General features: G+C 38.2%; 1 protein-coding gene across 1 annotated transcript; it reads left to right on the forward strand.

Moving 5' to 3' along the window:
• The first annotated feature begins 1,044 nt into the window (after positions 1-1,044).
• HTATSF1 (HIV-1 Tat specific factor 1) lies at positions 1,045-19,399 on the forward strand. Its single transcript, XM_058536834.1, has 10 exons — positions 1,045-1,227; positions 1,412-1,652; positions 3,367-3,547; positions 4,200-4,247; positions 4,928-5,082; positions 7,051-7,214; positions 10,094-10,193; positions 15,488-15,577; positions 16,447-16,584; positions 17,116-19,399. Exons 2-10 carry the CDS (start codon positions 1,467-1,469, stop codon positions 18,379-18,381), a joined length of 2,328 nt encoding a protein of 775 aa, XP_058392817.1. The 5' UTR covers positions 1,045-1,227; positions 1,412-1,466; the 3' UTR covers positions 18,382-19,399.
• The last annotated feature ends 713 nt before the right edge of the window (positions 19,400-20,112 follow it).

A 20,112-nucleotide genomic window follows, 5' to 3' on the forward strand; every position in this document is an offset into this window, starting at 1 on the left:
CAAAATCTCTTTGAGGTCTTAAATAATTTTTTGAGTGTAAAGGGGTACCAACACCAAAAGGTTTGGGAACCGCTGTTCTCCAGCGTCCAGTTCTTCTATCCTATCATGTCCCAGACAACCTAAGTGTGTAACCCCCGAGCTGTGCCTGTCTTGCTGACTGCTGGCTCGCCAGAGCCTACTACAGTGCCTGGTACCTAGTAGGAACCCAATAAATGCCTGCCCGATTAAAAAATACAGACCTCTTCATTTTCAGCAATATGTATAACTCCCGGGGAAAAAGTTCTGTTTAGAGGAAAAGCATTCCGTGTCTTTCCAACAGAAAGACAAAAAATGAAGTTAGTCGGCCAGCAAAGCTGGTGTTTATACTTGGATGTTTACATTTAAGTTTCAGGTTTGCAGCTTGAGCATCTCTGAATCATGGAGCATGAGAGGTAGGCAACTGCTGCCCTCCCTCCCTTTCCACAGAGTCCATCTCCAGCCTGAAGAAGGTACCGGAGAGAAAAAGGAGGGGATGAGGCTTGGAAAAGAAGGTTGGTTCTTCTACCCATCGTTCCTTCGTTCATTCCTTCACTCACTCATTCAGTACGCGCTAGACCCCAGACCCTGTGCTAGGAACTGAGGCTACCAAGACGCAGAAGAGCCGGCGCCTATCCTAGAGAAACTATAAAGAAACAAGTAAAAGACTCGTTTCCCACGCGGAGGAGGGGCCTCTGGGCGAAGGAGGCGCGTCTTTTTCTCAGCAAGACAAACCTGTCCTGTCCGCCCCATCCACTCCCCCAAGATGGCGGCCGCCCGAAGCGCGCCGCGGCGCCTGCCCAGTGGGAACATTCCCACGCCTTCGGGCTACCGGCCCGGCTCGGCCCTGCCCGCCGCGGACCCGGCGGAGCCCGAGGTGCCGGAGGTACCGCTGCCCCCTGAGGCGGCCCGGGCGGCCATTATCACGCGGCACCCCCGGCGCCCCGCCCTCTGGCCCCCGCACCTCTTGCCCGCGTCGGCGCCTGTTGACGCCACGGTGGGCGTGTCGGCGCGACCCGCGACGTCGCGACGCGCCTACAATGGCGACTGCGTCAGCCTGAGCGGGCCTCCGTTTTCAAGTAATTTCCTGACGTTGCCGCGGGAGCCGCAGTCGCCTCAGACCCGGGCGGCGGCGGCGGCGGCGGCGCGCGGGCGCGCAGCGTTCGCGCCCTGGATCGAGCGGCGGCGCCGAGGCCCGGCGGAGTGAGCCAGGTGGGCGGCGGCGCGGCCGGGCTGGGAGCATCGACGCGCGCGCGGCGGGCGGAGCGGGGGGCGGCGCGGCCGCGGAGCGGCCCCGATTTCCCGGGGGCTGCTGGGGCGCCGCGGGGAGGCGGGCCGGGGGACTGCGGGGCGCGGGCCGAGCGCAGCCGACCGCCTTTTCTCTGTGCCTCTCCAGCGTCATTTCGGCCTCTTCGCTCGCCTGGACCCTGCCCTCGGGCTAAGTCGGCAACATGAGCGGCAACAACTTGGATGGCAACGAGGAGTTTGATGAGCAGTTGCGAATGCAAGAGTTGTACGGAGACACCAAGGACGACAACACCCAGAAAGATCCCGGCGGGGAACCCGATTCTTTCGGGCAGCAGCCGGCTGACACCCCCTACGAATGGGACCTGGACAAGAAGGCTTGGTTCCCCAAGGTAAGAGAGTGGCACGGGCGCCACTGCAGAGCGGGCCCGCCTGGCCAGCCTCGCGGGGCGCTCCTTTGACGTTTTCTTTGCTGAGGTCCTAGGTTAGAGCCCGCATGGATAGTGACGTTTGTTTTGTTGTGTCTGTTGCAGAACCGATGTGTAAAGGAAGCTAAATCTTTAGGAAGATGTCTTAAATGTATTTAATTCTTAAATCTTTTCTATGCCTTATTAATATTACCTGTGAAGGTCACAGTTGGTTATTACATTGGTAACTGCTTTTTGTTGCAAAGAGGAGAAACACCAAGCTCAAATTTAGTAGCTCAACTCATTTATCCTAGGAATGCAGATGTTTAGCTTATATACTATGTGCAAAATGCAGCTTCTTGATTGGGAAAAAAAGAGTAGTCATTTAGAAATCTTTACTGATTGAACTTTGCACCTCTCTTTACTTTCCTATTAAATTTTGTCCTTAGACACAAATGTTTGAACCATATAACCATAGGAATATGAGTAGAAGTGCACAGAGTATGGATGGAAAAATCTGTGTATATTTATTTAGAGTACTTGGACATTGTTAATTATTTTGGTTCAGCTTGGAAGTAAAATAACTGGTGTTAAACTTGGTTCTGTGAACTTTTCAGTAGAAGTATCCTGGTAACCAGCCTCTTAGGGTTGGACACGAGGATAACCATAGCACACTAATTGACTTGCAAACCAGCAATACAACCGTGTCTCCATTGTGTAATTTGACTGTTATTTAAAAGATTATTTCAACTTCTCTCTTTCTCATTTTGTATTTGTGTATATATTCCCTTCCCTCCAAATTGTTAAATTTTTTATTTCGCTTCTGTCCTGGTAGTGCCAGCTCCAGTGCAGACTTGGTTTCTTCAGCCTTCTGAGTAGTTTTAACAACAGTCTGGTAATGGACTAGTTTGTGACTCTATGTTTTTAAGTTATGAAAGCCCATACCTCTTCAAACTTTGAGTTTAAAATTTTCCCCATTCCTATGTATGTTTAACATTGATCAGTATGAAGATATAACTGCATTTCTTTCATTGTGCAATTGTGCTTTTTTTACCTAAAAGCCAGGAGGATAGATGTGCGTTGGGTTTGTACTTAATTTGTTCTGACACTAAATGATAATGTGATTTAATTAGTGATAGAGTTAGAATAAGCATTTCGTTTTACAATTGTTAGCTCTGTTCTTCATATACCAAATCACAGTTCAGTTCTGTGTCTTCTTTGCATACAGATATTTAAAAATTTAGTGTACATGTACTTTTGTGCATCTATATAGTAAAAGAAAAATTGATTCTGTTAGATTATTACTTGACTATTGCTTTTTATTTTTATTGTTACCTGATAGTTGCTTTGTTCCACGTACTTGTAGCCTTAGTCAGCTAGACTGTAGAGAGGTAGTAATTTATAAATGAAACAACTAGAAAGGTGCCAACATCACTTAAAATGCTTTAGTAGTATCTCAGACTTTTCTTTTGATAATCCAAGTACCCATTTCTTATTTTTTATCATTTTATGCACAGTTTTCTATATAAGGTGACTATTCTTGCATTTACACTTTAATTACGATAACTATTATCTACAGAAGCACTTCTGTGTTAACTTGTATAACTGAATGTGCTGTAATTTAACACAGCATAAACTTTTTATGGGAGGGAATTATTTTTTAATTTCTGTATGTGTGTGGACTAAATTTCTTGTTTAGATCACTGAAGATTTCATTGCTACGTATCAGGCCAATTACGGCTTTTCTAATGATGGCGCGTCTAGCTCTACTGCAGATGTACAAGATGTCGGCACTAGGACTGTAGAGGAACCTCCGCAGAGACAGACCCCTGAACCCAGTGATCCCAAAAAGAGGGGAGAAAAGAGAAAGGCCGAATCAGGCAAGTGGATTTAGCTTGCAAAACATGAGTGTAACAATTAAAAATTGTGAGAGTATGTATATATAATTACTTTTTGGATAATTATAATAGCTTTGAAGGAATCGTAAGATGAGGATTTTTTAAGTTATTATTTGGGTTTATATGTTGGCTCTCACACTAATTTGTGAGTATTAGGTAGGCTGTTTCACTTCTATGCCTCAGTTTCTTCCTTTGCAAAATAGAACTATTATTAGGGGATTATCAAAAATTCTGTTTGTAAGATTATTTTTTTGTGTTTAATTAAATTGAACTCAAGTCAATCTTGTTTCATCTTGGCCATGTCTGACACAGTAGATTGGAGTCAGAAGCAACCTATGCATGCCAGGGCCTAAAGTCAGTGCAAGGATGAGTTTTTGTTTTTTTTTTTAAGTTAGTATCAGAATCATAAAGAACCAAGATAAGTTAGCCATCTTTTTTCAGACAAGGCTCTGAAACTATCTGTAAAAAGATCCAAATCTTTGAAAGCTGGACTGTGATTTGAGTTAGTCTGTCTTGTTCTAAAGGTAAGGAAAAGTTCCTGGAAGTTTTGAGAAACTGCCACGTTGTCAAGGTTTCATATTATGACTCTTACCTTTTCTTGCATGTGTTTTATTTATTTCATTTTGATTTTTAGGATGGTTTCATGTTGAAGAAGGGAGAAATACAAATGTATACGTGTCGGGTACGTATACCTTTTTAAACAAATTTAGAATAGAAAATATTTGATGAGATTTTTTGTGAAGTGATTTTGTTTTCAGTTTCTCTAAATCTATTTTTTATCATCGTGCCAATATTTTTAGCTGTTTTAATTAGCAGGGAATATGTTTGTTATTTATTACAAAACTAAGAAAAGTTATGTGTATGTAATTTTGCATGACATCATTTTTGTCTGATTTAGGTAACTTATGGTGCTTTGCCCCTTCAGGTTCAGTGATACAAGGCCTAAGCAAAGCATAATTTAATGTATACAGTCATGTGTCGCTTAACGATGGGAATACGTTCTGAGAAACGTGTCGTTAGACGATGTTGTCATTGTGTGAACACCACAGGGTGTACTTACACAAACCTAGATGGTATCGCCTACTACACACATAGGCTTTATGATACTTATGTTATGGGACCACTGTCATATGTGTGGTCCATCATTGACCAAAATGTTGTGCGGCACTTGACTGTGTTTGAATACATTAAAACATGAAATTTCCTCAGTTCTATAGATGTGAGATTTTTACATACATTTAGAAAATCAAAATTGCGCTCATCTAAGTTGTAGATTTCTAATTGGTAGAATGCTAGGTAACCCTCACCTTTATTGTAGATGCCTTTATAAATGTTTTTTTTTAATTTTTCCTAATGTTACAGGTTTGCCTCCAGACATTACAGTGGATGAATTTATACAGCTTATGTCCAAGTTTGGCATTATTATGAGAGATCCTCAAACAGAAGAATTTAAGGTGAAGCTTTACAAAGATAATCAAGGGAATCTTAAAGGAGATGGGCTTTGCTGTTATTTGAAGGTTAGTTATGTGGTTAAATAAGTTTCTCATATCTCCATTTTTAACTCAGGAACCGGGGCTATAATTATGTATGTATGATAACTAAGACTGAGAACTTTTCAAAACAGAATATGAAGAAAACTGAAAGTTTAGATTGCGCCTGTGTGTATCCCATTGGTAAGGTTATTCACTTGTTCTTCTAAGAAAAATATGTTATCATGACAAGGTATTAGATAAGTTGTATGGCTGAAGTGCTTCTTTTGCTTAAAAGAATTCTCACTGCAAAGATCTCTTTAGGAGTATATGCATATAATCAATTCAGAACACATTTTAAAAATCCACAAAGGAAGGAAAGCCAGTAGTATTTTATTTGCCCAATGGAATGAATTAGACCAAGGTTTTGGCAAATTCCAGCCCACTGCCTGTCTTTGCAAATAAAGTTTTGTTGGAACACTGCCACATTCACTCGTTTACGCATTTTCTGTTTCAACAGCAGAGTTGAGTGGTTGCAACACAGACCACGTGACCCACAAAGCCTAAAATATTTACTAACTGGCCCTTTACAAAGGAAGTTTTCTGGGCCCCTGAATTAGATTATAAAGGAGATGATAGCTTGTGTTTACTGCTTTGAAATATATTTTAATGGGAGAGAAGAGAGAGTGGTATTAACAGACATTTGCAGAATTTTATGTATTCATGGTACCATAAATTGCACAGGGAAAGCCCAATATCAAAGGCAGCCAGTGTTTCTGGAACACTTATCACCTTAGGAGCACGTGTTACGCATTCTTGCAGGGTACAAAAGAAATGGGCATGATGATGACATGTACATATGTCACAGAACCTGAAAAGAATTTAAAAGTAAGATCAAAGTGATAAAACAACAATACAAACACCAGGGGTGTGTTCTGAGTGTACAACATGTCAATGAAATCAGAAGGGGTAGGATTAAACTGACAGCTTTTTGGGAGATAGGTTTTTGACCTTGTTCTTAAACATGATGGGGATGGGATATGAATATGACCATTATAGGAAGGTAGTTATGTAATTTTCAAATGTAAGCACATTTGAGAGTTTTACAAGTTCTTCAAGGATTATTAAAAATCCGTGAACAGATTCTTAGGGGGGTTGATTGGATTTTAAAATTTTTTAAAAAGAAAAATGGGATTTCGAGAAACTACGTATGTACAATTTATGACCCATACAAGTGCAAGATTGGCAAACTAGTAAATTGAGTTCCAGAAGAATATAGTTAATTGTTCCAGGATCCATATTTGATTGTGCAGCTGAGTTCAAGTGTCCTTTTGTGTTCTGCTCAGGTCCTCAGATCTTGTACTCTGTGTAGGGCTGACAACTGCCCCCTTGGTATAGGATCCAGAATCCACAAACGTATTTAATATACAAGCCATCATATAATCATCTTCTACTTCTCGGTATATTACAGACCTACGTTTTAATTGGTGAACAAAAAAATTAAAGGCTGGCTGTGTTATTCCCAGTTCCTTGAGTCATCTAGTCTTTTAAGTAAGAATATTTTAGAATTTTAAAAGTGGAGTGCACGTTAGAAATCACACAAGTCCATTTGCCTCATTATATAGAAGAGAAATTGAGACTCCAAGAGGCAAAACTACTTTTCCAATAATGATATGATTTATCGTGCACGTACCATATGCCAGTCACTATCCTTTATGTGCATTTTTTCATTTAATTTTGTCAAGAACCCTGCAAAGAGGACATTTCTTTTCCCTTTACAGATGAAGAAATTGGGGCTGAGGGAGCTTGAATGACTTTCCCAGGTTCACGTAGCTGGTTGGAGACAGCTATGTCTTGAACGCAGGTTTTCTGATATGCATTCTAGAGTTTTTTATCCCAGAGTAGGCAGTTATATTTAAATCTATTGTATGTATAGTCATCATTCATCTAAAAAACTCCCGAAATTTCATTTCAGCGTGTAACTTACTGACTGTATCTTGTTTTACCTTTATAAAGAGAGAATCTGTGGATCTCGCATTAAAACTTTTGGATGAAGATGAAATTAGAGGCTACAAATTACATGTCGAGGTGGCACAGTTTCAACTGAAGGGGGAATATGACGCCTCAAAGAAGAAGAAAAAGTGCAAAGACTACAAGAAAAAATTGTCTCTGCAGCAAAAGTTTGTGTTTTTTTTTTTTCCTTTTTGATAGATTTCATATAAACGTCCTAGAGTATATTTTTGGTATTAGCCGCCTAGGTTTGTTCCCTCAAATATGCCTACAAATTATTTTAAAGGAATTTCATTAGATCGTCAGGAACCTTCGGTAATCTGTACAATAGGATGATTTGGCAGTGTGGTGTTTTTCATTTTCTGGGGTGTTCATTTGTAATGTAGCAGGAGCCTAATTGAGGTAAGAGAGCCACATCTTTGGAAAATGCTGAACATCAGATTAAATAAAATAGTTTAGGCTTGTATACCAGAGCCATTAGTTCATTCTTGATGTGGATTGAAATGACCTATACCAGGAGCTAAATTTTTATATACAGGTTTGTTAGCAGGAATTAGAAATTAGAAATGATAGGTTTTATCATTGTCTTTACTTTGTATATAGTATATACATAATGTCATCAAGTTTCTATTAATGCATTTGTTTAATGTTTTCTGAAATGTGTTATTTTTAAGAAATTAGCCAAAATGATAAGTACTTTTATCAGAATGACTTCTAATAATGCTTCTAACAGTATGCTTAAACTAATGATGAAATAATTATAAAAGTGTTTAGTTGTGATGTCCTATAGTTTTAACAGGAATAGTTAAAATAGATACCTACAAATTTTTATAAACAATATCAGTAAAATTTAAGATTGTAAGAAAAAGTGAGTAGTTTTAAATATTTCAATGCAATGTGTTCTTTATAATCATAAAATGCTTAAAAACCAATACAATTTGCAAATATTTTTTGGCCTCAAAGTATATCTTCCTAGATAGTCATACATACTAAATATTAGTAATTTTTCCAGAGTCTCATTGGAATATTTGTGACCAGACAACAGTTCTGGAAAAAAAAATGTTCTGGGGATTTCAGATACTGGGTCCGTCTATCACCTGCCCATTATTTATTTATTTTGTATTTTATTTTTTTTATTATTATTTTATTGAGATCATAATAGTTTATAACATTGTGAAATTTCAGTTGTACATTATTATTTGTCAGTCACCATATATATGTGCCCCTTTACCCCTTATGCCCACCCCCAACCCCCTTCCCCTCTGGTAACCACTAATCTGTTCTTTTTGTCTGTGTGTGTGGTTATATTCCACACATGAGTGAAATCATGCAGTGTTTGTCTTTCTCTAGCTTATTTCGCTTAACATCATACCCTCAGGGTCCATCCATGTTATTGCAAATGGGACGATTTTGTCCTTTATTATGGCTGAGTAGTATTCCATTGTATCTATATACCACATCTTTTTTATCCATTGATCAATTGATGGGCACTTGGGTTGCTTCCACGTCTTGGCTATTGTGAATAATGCCACAGTGAACATAGTGGTACATAAGTCTCTCTGAATTGTTGATTTCAAGTTCTTTGGATAAATACCCAGTAGTGGGATAGCTGGGTCATATGGTATTTCTCTTTTTAATTTTTTGATAAATCTTCATACTGTTTTCCATAGTGGCTGCACCAGTTTGCATTCCCATTAGCAGTGTATGAGGGTTCCCTTCTCTCCACACCCTCTCCAACACTTGTTATTTCTTGTTTTGGTGATTATAGCCATTCTGACAGGTATGAATTGATATCTCATTGTAGTTTTGATTTGCATTTCCCTAATAATTAGTGATGTTGAACATCTCTTCATGTGCCTATTGGCCATCTGTATATCTTCTTTGGAAAAATGTCTGTTCATATCCTCTGCCCATTTTTTGATCGGGTTGTTTTGTTGTTGTTGAGTTGTATGAGTTCTTTATATATTTTGGAAATTAACCCCTTGTTGGATATATGATTTGCAAATATTTTCTCCCAGTTGGTGGGTTGTCTTTTTGTTTCGTTCCTGGTTTCCTTTGCCTTGCAGAAGCTCTTTAGTCTGATGTAGTCCCGTTTGTTTATTTTTTCTTTTGTTTTCCTTGCCTGAGTAGACATAGTATTCGAAAAGATACTGCTAAAACCGATGTCAAAGAGTGCACTGCCTATATTTTCTTCTAGGAGTTTTGTGCCTTCACATCTTAACCTTCAAGTCTGTAGTCCATTTTGAGTTAATTTTTGTGTATGGTGAAAGATAATGGTCTACTTTCATTCTTTTGCATGTGGCTGTTCAGTTTTCCCAACACCATTTATTGAAGAGACTTTGCTTTCTCCATTGTATGTTATTGGCTCCTTTGTTGAAGATTAGCTGTCCGTAGATGTGTGGTTTTATTTCTGGGCTTTCAATTCTGTTGCATTGATCTGTGTGTCTGTTTTTGTACCAGTACCATGCTGTTTTGATTACTATAGCTTTGTAGTATATTTTGAAGTCAGGGATTGTGATGCCTCCAGCTTTGTTCTTTTTCCTCAGGATTGCTTTAGCTATTCGGGGTCTTTTGTTGCCCCATATGAATTTTAGTATTCTTTGTTCTATTTCCGTGAAGAATGCCATTGGGATTCTGATTGGGATTACACTGAATCTGTAGATGGCTTTAGATAGTATCGACATTTTAACTATGTTTAGTCTTCCAATCTGTGTGCATGGAATATCATTCCATTTCTTTATGTCATCTTTGATTTCTTTCAATAATGTCTTATAGTTTTCATTGTATAGGTCTTTCACCTCCTTAGTTAAATTTATTCCTAGATATTTTATTCTTTTTTGTTGCGATTGTAAATGATTCACCTGCCCGTTATTTTTATTTCAGAAAGTCCCCTGAATGGAACTGTGACTAAAATGCACATTGTTGTTTTGGAATCAAATAATTATCATTATTAAGTACTCAATAAAGGATTATATTAATAACTCATTTTCTCTTTCTCCAACAAGTATGAAATGAAATTCAGTTTCTTGTTACTACCTTATTGCACTAGGCAGTTGGATTGGAGACCTGAAAGAAGAGCTGGGCCTTCCCGAATGCGCCACGAGCGAGTTGTCATCATCAAAAATATGTTTCATCCTATGGATTTTGAGGTAGGAGGCAGTATTCTTACTGATAGAAACGTTGATATGCTTTTTTTCAAAAGAGCCCAAAGCTTGCCTTACCCCATCTTTCTCATGTCACATCCTGCACGTTTATGTCATCATCAAGGTAGAAAAATGGAGCCAAACCTCAATCGAAGTTTTCAGATTGTCCCATGTTTAGCCCAGTGTTCGTTTAATTGTATACCAGGTAAGACTATTTAATAGTCACACTGTGACCCCGGACAACAGCTACTTGGTATGGGGAATCATGAAAAATTTAATCGTTTAAGGATTTATGGGAGTTGCTTGTGGATTTTGAGTGCAGATCAACAAGTATGGGCTGATTTTGGTGGGGAGGACCAGTTTCATACTTGTAAATGAAAACTTGCCTTTGGTACTCAAAGTTTGAATCCTAAAAAAGCTTAGATTAATGAAATACGACCCCTGATGTTTAAACAATGGAAGTTGTTTTTCAGGACCTAATTTTTACAAAACTCTTTAGTGGCTGTTAGGAGGACTTTATAATACTTAATGACCATGTAAAATTCCAAGAACAACCAGTAAAAGTGAATAAAGGGAGAAGAGCTACTAGAGAGGTTTGAGGAATATTAATTGCTGTCAGGGTACCTTGTGTTGCATTCTGCGTCTTGTTCTGATCTCTGTCTTTTGGCACAGACCGATGGGATCATTCATGTAAGGACAATTCTTTAGTCTCTGCCTGGATTCTGAAATTAACGATAACAAGTTTCACATAAGAAAAAAATGTTCATGATGTAAAATTCCGGGTTTATAAATGATCTTGTTGCAACCAAAGCCCATTCTTGTTCCTTTTGTGCATTTATACAGAGAATGGCCGTATTGTTTTAGTCCCTTCGAGAGAGGGCCCCAAAATGGTCTGTTGAGCTCCATGCTGGTAAATAGTGATGTGATAGGCTTTACTGTGCACCTACGGGGTCTGCATTTTGTTTAAGGTCACTGGGAAGATACATGTGGTGTATTTATGTTTGATACCTCTTCTGACTAGAATCTTGAAGAATCTTGAAATAGACCAGCTTTAGACTTTCAGTGCTAATGAAGTAATGTTTAAAAAACACACATGTACACATGCACACTAGATGCTTTTTGAAACGCTGCCCTTGCCAGGTGGGGGCTTTGAAAGGAATGCGTAGATGGATCATGGTATCTAGTCTTTTAGGTACAACTCTAGAATTTCCTACGATTCGTCACATTTTATCCCCCTGGTAAATAACTGGCTTTTTCATTAGGTGACCTATTAATGTCCATGACTTGAGGTCCTTGATTCACACATTCCATCTCCTAACACTTGAATGTGAATATAAATGCAAACTTAATTCAGATTATCTGGAATCTCTGCAAGTAGAAGCCTGTTGTGTACTTACATCTATTTTTGTTTCTGCCTCCTGCCTTGCTCATTGAGACACTAACTTGAGTCTAGCTATCACCCTGGGCAGACTTAATTTTTCCTGACTTAACAAATATACTTCTTCCAAAAAGCCACATTTATTCTACCTTGACCCCTACAAATTCCCTCCAGTGGCTATTTTGAAGGATAAAAGTTTCATGCTTATAAATTCTTGATTGTTTAAAAAAAAAAAAACAACACCCTTATTGGTTTAGTGTGAACTTTCCTTTGGAGTTATAGAGCCTTTATATTACTCTGTTTTGTTGCCTTTGTAGCATTTATTATTATTATTATCTGTTTTTCCTCTACTAGAATGTGAGCTCCATAGAGCCAGGGCTCTGTCTTTCTTGTTTGCTGTTATGTTCCCAGTGTTTAGAATTGCACCTGGCACACAGTAGGCCCTCAATATATATTTTATTAATAGCCCCTCAATATTTATATGAAGAAAAAGTGAAAGAATGATTGAATGAAGGCAGAACCTTTTCATTCACTCAATGGATAACAACATTTTCGCATCTTTGCAAATGAAGGAAAGTTTTCTTTTCAGACGCCTATGTCACAAAGGCTAGGAGGGAAGTGATGGGCTTCAAAGTTCTCAGGCAGAGAAACCCTTGGTGCTGTCCTTGTTTGCCCACCTGCCTGGTCTCGTGAGGTCTGACAAGCTTGATGAGAGCCTATCAATCAGAGGGACTACAGACAATCTTGTTTTTTGTTCAGTGTCTCTGTGGGCCTGAACCTCAAAGTGTATCAGTATAGACCTGTCCGATATGGTAGACTGTCCAGTACAGCTAAACTCTAGCCATATGTGGTTATTTAAATTTAAATTAATTAAAATGAAATAAAACTAAAAATTCAATTCCTCAGTTGTATTAGCCACATGTGGCTAGTAGCTACCATATTGGATAGTGCAGATCTTCATTTCTGTCATCACAGGAAGTTCTGGCATACAGTGCTGGTATAGACATTATATAACTTGTGATAGATGTGTCAATAGGAAAACTTGCTTTCTTTGGACGACTTTGGGGAGTGTTTGATTTGACTGAAGATTCCGTCTGAATCTAAAGAACAGACGTCGGCATTCAGCTTTGTAGTGGAAAACAAAAACTGAATTGTTGGTTTACCTGGGTGTTGGGTTACCTGGGGTGTCAGAAAGAAATCAGATTTGGAAGGGATGTAATAAATTTTTATTCCAAATAGTTGACCAGTATTAGAAGCAAAACACCTAAAAATATTCTTTTGTATCAGGGTGAACAAAGAAGGATAATATTTTTAATGTAACTTCAGAGAGTTTTCAGTATTTAATACAAAGCCTTATTTAAAAATGCATGCCTGGCAAACTTGAATACCAAGAGATGAAGAATCAAAACTCAGATGCAAAGGTAGATTTCTCATTGTGTGTACCAGCACTGTCCAATAGAAATATAATGTGAGCCACATGTGTAATTTAAATTTTTTTAGTAGCCACAATAAAAATATAACATGCAATGGGGAAATTTATTTTAATAATGAATTTTATTTAACTCAGTATATCCAAAATAATGTAATTTCCACATGTAATATAAAAACATTAATGAGCTATGTTACATTGCTTTTTTTTCTTTGGTACTAAGTCGGCAAAATGCAGTGTTCATTTCCTACTTGCACCCCCCTCAATTTGGACTAGCCACATTTCAAGTGCTTAGTAGCCACGTGTGGTTAGTGGCCGCCGTCTTGGACAGTGTAAGTTTAAATTGGAAAGGAAAGAAGTGTGGTTTATTTCTTCCTGGGAAAACAAAACACCACCCTGGGAAAAAATAAGAGCGTTGACTGCAGGAGGTTTCAATGCATCAGTCTGATCTTAGTATCGAGTCTATTGCTTGCAAAGTATTGTCTTTAGAAAATTTCCATGCTTAGCTATGTTAAAGAGTTTTCCTAGAGGAGGGGATTATTATCTTGAAGCTTCAGGATACTATATAGCAGTGCAGATCTATTATTTTTTCAAACTGGTATAGAAGAAAATGGAGTTCTGGGAAGACTGGCTAAAATTTGATATCCTCGTAGGAAAAGCTCTGAGACTTTGATACAGAAATAAAGAAGGTGATGCTCCCCTCCCCCCACAATGGAATCACACCTAAATTTGTTGATTTTTGAAACAGTTTTTGTTTGTTTTTAGTATAATCCTGATTTCCCTTGGTGAATAAAATAGAGGTATTAGGAATAGTTTATCAAACTGTGAAAAAGCTTTTATTGACTCTTCAGTATGTGTTAAAAGACTTCTGTGTTCTGGGAGGTAACAAAACTCATTCAGACAAGATTCCTGCCTTCAGAAAGCATACAATCTAATAGGTGCTAACAACACACGTCCATAAAAGCCACCACATGACTTTACCAAATGACTTTTATGCTCCATTCCCCATTCCTCTCAGATCTGATAATTATATATAAAACAAATTGACATCTCCAAAATTAGATTTTATAAGTGAGGGAAATCCAGAGTCCTGCCAACTATAGTTTTAGAAGCCTCAGATTTGTTGGATATTATATTTTTTATTTGATTTCAATAACTGCCTACCAGTTGTTTATTTTTGCTTTTTGAGAGAAATTTAGGAGGGAAAAGCCACTTTTTGTAGTTTTTTTGCAGTTCCTCTTTAGTTGTTGAGGAAAATAAAAACCTGTGAGATAGAGGAATTTAAATGTTTCCTAAAAAGTGTAGGTCTACTTTAGTAGAAATTTGTAGAGGTGATATCCTCATTTATATTTGTATCTAGTTGAAAATCAAGTTGATAATGTAACTTTTGATGACCGTTTTTCGTGCATTGGGACTTGGAGAAAGATTTGTTAGTTCCCACAGGAAATCTTAACTCCTATTGTTGTGATGGGGAGAGTCCACCTGAACTCAAGACCACTAGAAGCAGCAGTGCTTGAGCGTTCTTAATAGACTCGTAGTTGCACGAAAGCAATGGCTAAGAATGTGTTTGATTGTGTGCTTAATAACAGCTCTTTATTTTGTGTGGTTCTGTGGAAATGTGGTAGGAGACAAGAGGAACAGGAATCGTTATAAGGGAGGTTTACCCTAGGAGTTAAAATAGAATCTTGGAAGCCCTAAGAACCATCTTAGAACACTTAGTCAATGAAAGGGATATCTCTCTTCCCATTACAACATTTCTGTCAATAGGAATCTTTGCAAAACACAAAGCAAAGGGCTCTCATTGGTATAGTCATGATGCCCGTGCAGAACATAGGAATTAGCAGTCTCTGACTCAAAGTGTGCCACAGGACTTCTCCAGCCCTCACAGCTGCTGTTATTTGGGATTTCCATCCCCACCCACTCCCCCTCCTTGGCTACTGCACCTTTCAGACCTTACATTGCTGCCCGCTGTACTTACCCATTTCCTCCGTCATAAAGCAGGCCAGACCTGTAGTAGTAGCAGCAGCTGTGGTAGTCTAACTTCATTTGATTTTGACTTTTTAAAATTTTGTAGACTGCAGACAAACATAACTAACCTTAAGCAAAACCTTTTTTATTTGTTGGTCGGTCAAGGCAAGAAATTTGATTCTCAGGATTTGTCCTTAAAGAAGGGAGCAAATCTATTTTATTTTTTTTTAATTTTTTGTTTATTGCAGTAACATTGGTTTATAACATTGTATAATTTCAGGTGTACATCATTATACTTCTATTTCTGCATAGATTACATCATGTCCCCACCCAAATACTAATTACGACCCATCACCACACACCTGTGCCGAATTATCCCTTTCGCCCTCCTCCCTCCCCCCTTCCCCTCTGGTAACCACCAATCCAATCTCTGTCTCTATGTGTTTGTTTGTTGTTGTTATTATCTACTACTTAATGAGTGAGATCATTCGGTAGCAAATCCATTTTAATCGTGTATTTTTGCAGGATGATCCATTGGTACTGAATGAGATAAGAGAAGACCTCCGAGTAGAGTGTTCAAAGTTTGGACAAATTAGGAAGCTCCTTCTCTTTGATGTAAGTTCATGGCTTGAACAAATGATTCCTAAAGCAATCATTCTTCCAGTTTAATAAGTTATTAAATGTCATTATGCCCCCAAATTTTAGTTAATGTTTTTGTAGAGTAGGTCTGCTCTCTAGTGGGAGTCATCTGTTAGCAATAATTAGATGAACATGGATTGTAAGTCAAGGCTTTGATAGACTTGATATGCCTTGATTATTTTCTTTATCATCACCCTATAGTGTATGATCTGGTGAAAGAAAGCACAAGAAAAATGTATAAGACCTTATGGTTCCCTATTTGCCCACATTTTCCCCTCTGTGAATATTCTCCTCTATGTTTCCCTACTCACCCTTTTTTAACTTCCAAAATCAACACAATAATTAAAAGAGTCACCGTTTATTGGTTGTGTGCTACAAGCTATTTTACATGTTATCTCATTTAGTCTTCACAATCCTTTGAGGTAGATAGGTGCTATTATACCCATTTTACAGATGAGGAAGCTGAAAGTTTGGAGATTGAGCACCTTGTCCAAGGTCATTCAGCTGCTAACTGGCAGAGCTAGGAATGAATCCCAGGGCTATTTGACTTTAGAGTCCACTCTCTTAACAGCTGTACTGTCTTTGGACTGCTTCTCGTTAGACAGTGTTGTCAGCAGAAACATTTCCAAGGACATGATGCTTGGTTCTTGCTAAACAAGATTAAGCTAAAGAAGCAGCTAGCTGTGTGTCACTGGCTGGGGTAAAAGGGAAGAAAGTCTTCATACATAAAATCTTTTAGCTCAAATTATCAGAAAGAACACTATTACTTACCTATTTTGTCAAATGTGTATGTTTTATTTTTAATTTTCTCATTCATTCCATCTTTTTCTTCCTTGTCTTTCTAGAGACACCCAGATGGTGTGGCCTCTGTGTCCTTTAGAGATCCAGAGGAAGCCGATTATTGTATTCAAACTCTCGATGGAAGGTGGTTTGGTGGCCGTCAAATCACTGCCCAAGCATGGGATGGGACTACAGATTATCAGGTAAATTCTGCAACTGTCAAGGGCACATAAATTGTTTCATTACCAACAAATACTGCTCTAGCAGTCCTTCAGATAAGTTGTGGGTTTGGTTTAATCTGTTTAATGTAACAGTACTTCTTTTAAATAATACTTTGTGTTTAGAGCACAGAAAGAAAAATGTTTCATTCTTTCAGTTTATAAGTCTGAAATTTTGAAGCTTGCTCAGAATAGTGATAAGAACACATTAAACCAAAACCTTTCTATTCCTTTCTGTGTTGTAAAGTACAGACAGAGTTCAAATATTAGCTATTTAATTGTTAAGACATTTCTGCAGTACTGTGTTGTTGGGCATTTATTTAAATGATCTCTTAAGGTCACCACTACTAAATCAAGATGTAAAGTTTTGAAAACTGAAGATAGGGAATTGCTTTGATTTCCTAAGAGATGCCTTACAAAATCAGGGTACTTGGATTAATATTAGGAATGCTCAGAGATGCTATTACTTCTTTTTGCCTAAAACTTATTTTAATGGCAGTTTCCATTTGTGCACAGGTGGAGGAGACCACAAGAGAAAGAGAGGAAAGGCTGAGAGGATGGGAGGCTTTCCTCAATGCTCCTGAGGCCAATAGAGGCCTTCGGCGTTCAGAATCTGCCTGTGCTTCAGAAAGGGCAGGGCCTTCTAGAGTAAGGCATTTTTCAGAGCACCCTAGCACATCTAAAATGAAGGCTCAAGAAGCTGCAACTGAAATGGCATTTGAAGAACCTATAGATGAAAAGAAGTTTGAAAAAACAGAAGATGGGGGAGAATTTAAAGAAGATGCTTCTGAACAAGATGCTAAAGAAAGTGGACCTGAAAAAGCAGAAAAAGGCTGCCCCCAGAAAGAATCTGGAGAAGGCTGCCTCGAAAGAGAATCTGAGGAAGGCTGCCCCAAGAGAGAGCGTGAAGAAGACTACCCTGAAAGAGAATCTGGAGAAGGCAGTTCCAAAAAAGAGTTTGGAGAGGGTAGTCCTAAAAAAGAGTCTCAAGAGAATGGCCCTGAAAGAGAATTAAAAAAGAAGAGACTCAAGAATGATTGTGAAGAGAATGGTCTTGAAAAGGCAACTGAAGAAGATGGCCCTGACAAGCAGTCTGAAGAGGAGGACAGTCCCCAAAAGGAGTCTGAAGAAGATGACTTGGAAGGAGAATCTGAAGAAGACTGCTCTGTAAAGCAGTTAGAAGAGAGCTTTGAAAAAGAATTTGAAGAAAATGGCCTCGAAAAAGAATTTGATGAGGATGGCTCTGACAAGGAATTTAATGAAAACGTTCTTGAAAAAAAGTTAGAAGAAAATGACTCTGAAAAATCAGAATTTGAAGATGACAGCTCTGAAAAAGTGTTTGATGAGGAAGGCTCTGAGAAAGAATTTGACGAAGAGTCAGATGAAAAGGAAGAAGAGGATGATACATATGAAAAAGTATTTGATGATGAGTCTGATGAAAAAGAGGATGACGAAGATGCAGATGAGAAGGGGCTTGAAGATGCTGATGAAAAGGAGGAGGAAGAAGATGAAGATGAAAAGGTGTTTGAAGATTCTGATGAAAAAGAAGATGAAGAAGCAGATGTAAAGGAAGATGAAGATGTAGATGAAAAGGTGTTTGAAGATGACGATTCCAACGAGAAGTTGTTTGATGATGAGGATTCCAGTGAGAAGTTGTTTGACGATTCTGACGAGAGAGGGACTGCGGGTTGTTTGGGGAATGTTAAGGACGAAGGGCCCCTGTCCACAGGCAGCAGCTTTGTCCTCAGTAGTGATGATGATGATGATGATGATGATATTTAATCGTTAAACTTGCTTTGTAGGGAGATTCCTCCATCTACATTTTGCCTATGCTCCAGGGTAATTACTAGTAGTGTTACATGAACATGTGCATAGTGGTAGGATGCCATCAGATTAAAGCATTGAAGTTTTCATTGTTATCTGTACTTAATGATTTTAAGTATATGTTAATTGTTCATTAAAACTTCATAGTATGAAATGCAAGTCAACTGGATACTTGTCCTTTGTCGGATTTGTTAAATGCATGCAGAATAATATTTTTTAAAGTATTCTGATTGAAGTTTGTGATATTCAAAAATAAAAATAAGTTGTTAATATGCAGAAACTGAAAATTGGACTTGAGTTAAATTACATTTTAAACTCCAGTTATTGCTTTATTTATACTAAGGTTTGGTTTTTCTAGGGCCTTGAAAAATCCCATAGGAGTCTCCTTGCTTCCAGTTTATGTTACCACTTAGGTCCGCATTTCCCCTCTGTAAACCAGAACATGTTACTAAACTTATCAAGTAAATGGCACTTTGGAGTTTTTCCCTGCTGGGTCCTTGCAAGTTACTTGTATTTGTTTTCATTTCTACCCTCTTTCCATGAAAGTTGACTTTTAGATGTGCAAAAGCAAACTTCCTGAGGTCCACAGCTTTGATTATTGAAAATATAGAGAAGGAGATTAGAATTCTATCATGTACTGTTTGGGCCTCTTTAGAAGTTAATTAAAGTTATGGGGGCTCTCCCCAGAAAAATGTATGCACACACTACACAACCTTTTGTAGACAGTTTCGGGAGGTTCATGGATCCCCTGGAGTTGAAGAAATTTTGTCCTGCATACTTCTGTTTTTTGTTTTCATATTTGTTTTAGAATCACAGTGCCTAGTACTGTGCTAAGTTGTGTAGTCCCAATAAAATTTTGGGTCTTGATTGTGCTTTCCAAATTCAGTATTGGTGAATTGACTTCTGATGTAGCATTAAGAAGTTATTCTCATAAATTAGAAGCATTAAAATAAACTGCATTCGTGCTTTTTCATTATACTGTCTGTAAGTGTAATCATTGCCCTCTTTAGACAGGATAGAGTTCTTGTACTTCAAACCAGCTTTCTGAGAATTTTTTAGTTGATGTCTGGGATTTCTTAAAATCTTTAGGATTTTCACCAGGGATAAATCAGTAAAAGGTGAAGAAAGTTAAATTTAGAAAAATGTCAAACCAAAATCTTGTTCCCCTTTAAAGATAAGCCAAAAGCATTTAAACACTAAATTTATTGGAGAACTGGTTTTCGAAATGAAAGGAAAAGAATGCTTTATCTTCTGTACACCATGGTTGGAACACATTAACTACAACATAAATTAACTTGAAGACCATTAGAAGGGGGCTGTTTTCATTCTAACATCTTTTCCCCTGCTCACTGATTTGGTTGATATCACATACTCATTCTCTGTTCATGTATATATATTTTTAAACAGTTTTATTTATTTATTTTTGTGTGTGTGAGGAAGATCAGCCCTGAGCTAACATCTGTGCTAATCTTCCTCTTTTTGCTGAGGAAGACTGGCTCTCAGCTAACGTCTATTGCCAATCCTTTTTTTTCCCCCAAAGCCCCAGTAGATAGTTGTATGTCATAGTTGCACATCCTTCTAGTTGCTTCTCTGTTCATATATAATACTTATGCTCTTCATATAAACACCCTGGAAGTGAAAGTCACAAACAGCTGTAAAATGGTAAATAATTTGTGAGGTGATACTGAT

Source organism: Diceros bicornis, chromosome X (assembly GCF_020826845.1).
Source record: "Diceros bicornis minor isolate mBicDic1 chromosome X, mDicBic1.mat.cur, whole genome shotgun sequence".
NCBI classification, from domain to species: domain Eukaryota; kingdom Metazoa; phylum Chordata; class Mammalia; order Perissodactyla; family Rhinocerotidae; genus Diceros; species Diceros bicornis.

What these genes read in the sequence shown, in the direction of transcription:
- HTATSF1 (XM_058536834.1), top strand. Translation starts at nt 1,467, where the DNA reads ATGAGCGGCAACAACTTGGATGGCAACGAGGAGTTTGATGAGCAGTTG. An exon ending in AAAGAGAAAGGCCGAATCAG is followed by an intron (nt 3,548 to 4,199) that starts GCAAGTGGATTT and finishes TTTGATTTTTAG; the next exon opens with GATGGTTTCATGTTGAAGAA. An exon ending in TACAAATGTATACGTGTCGG is followed by an intron (nt 4,248 to 4,927) that starts GTACGTATACCT and finishes CTAATGTTACAG; the next exon opens with GTTTGCCTCCAGACATTACA.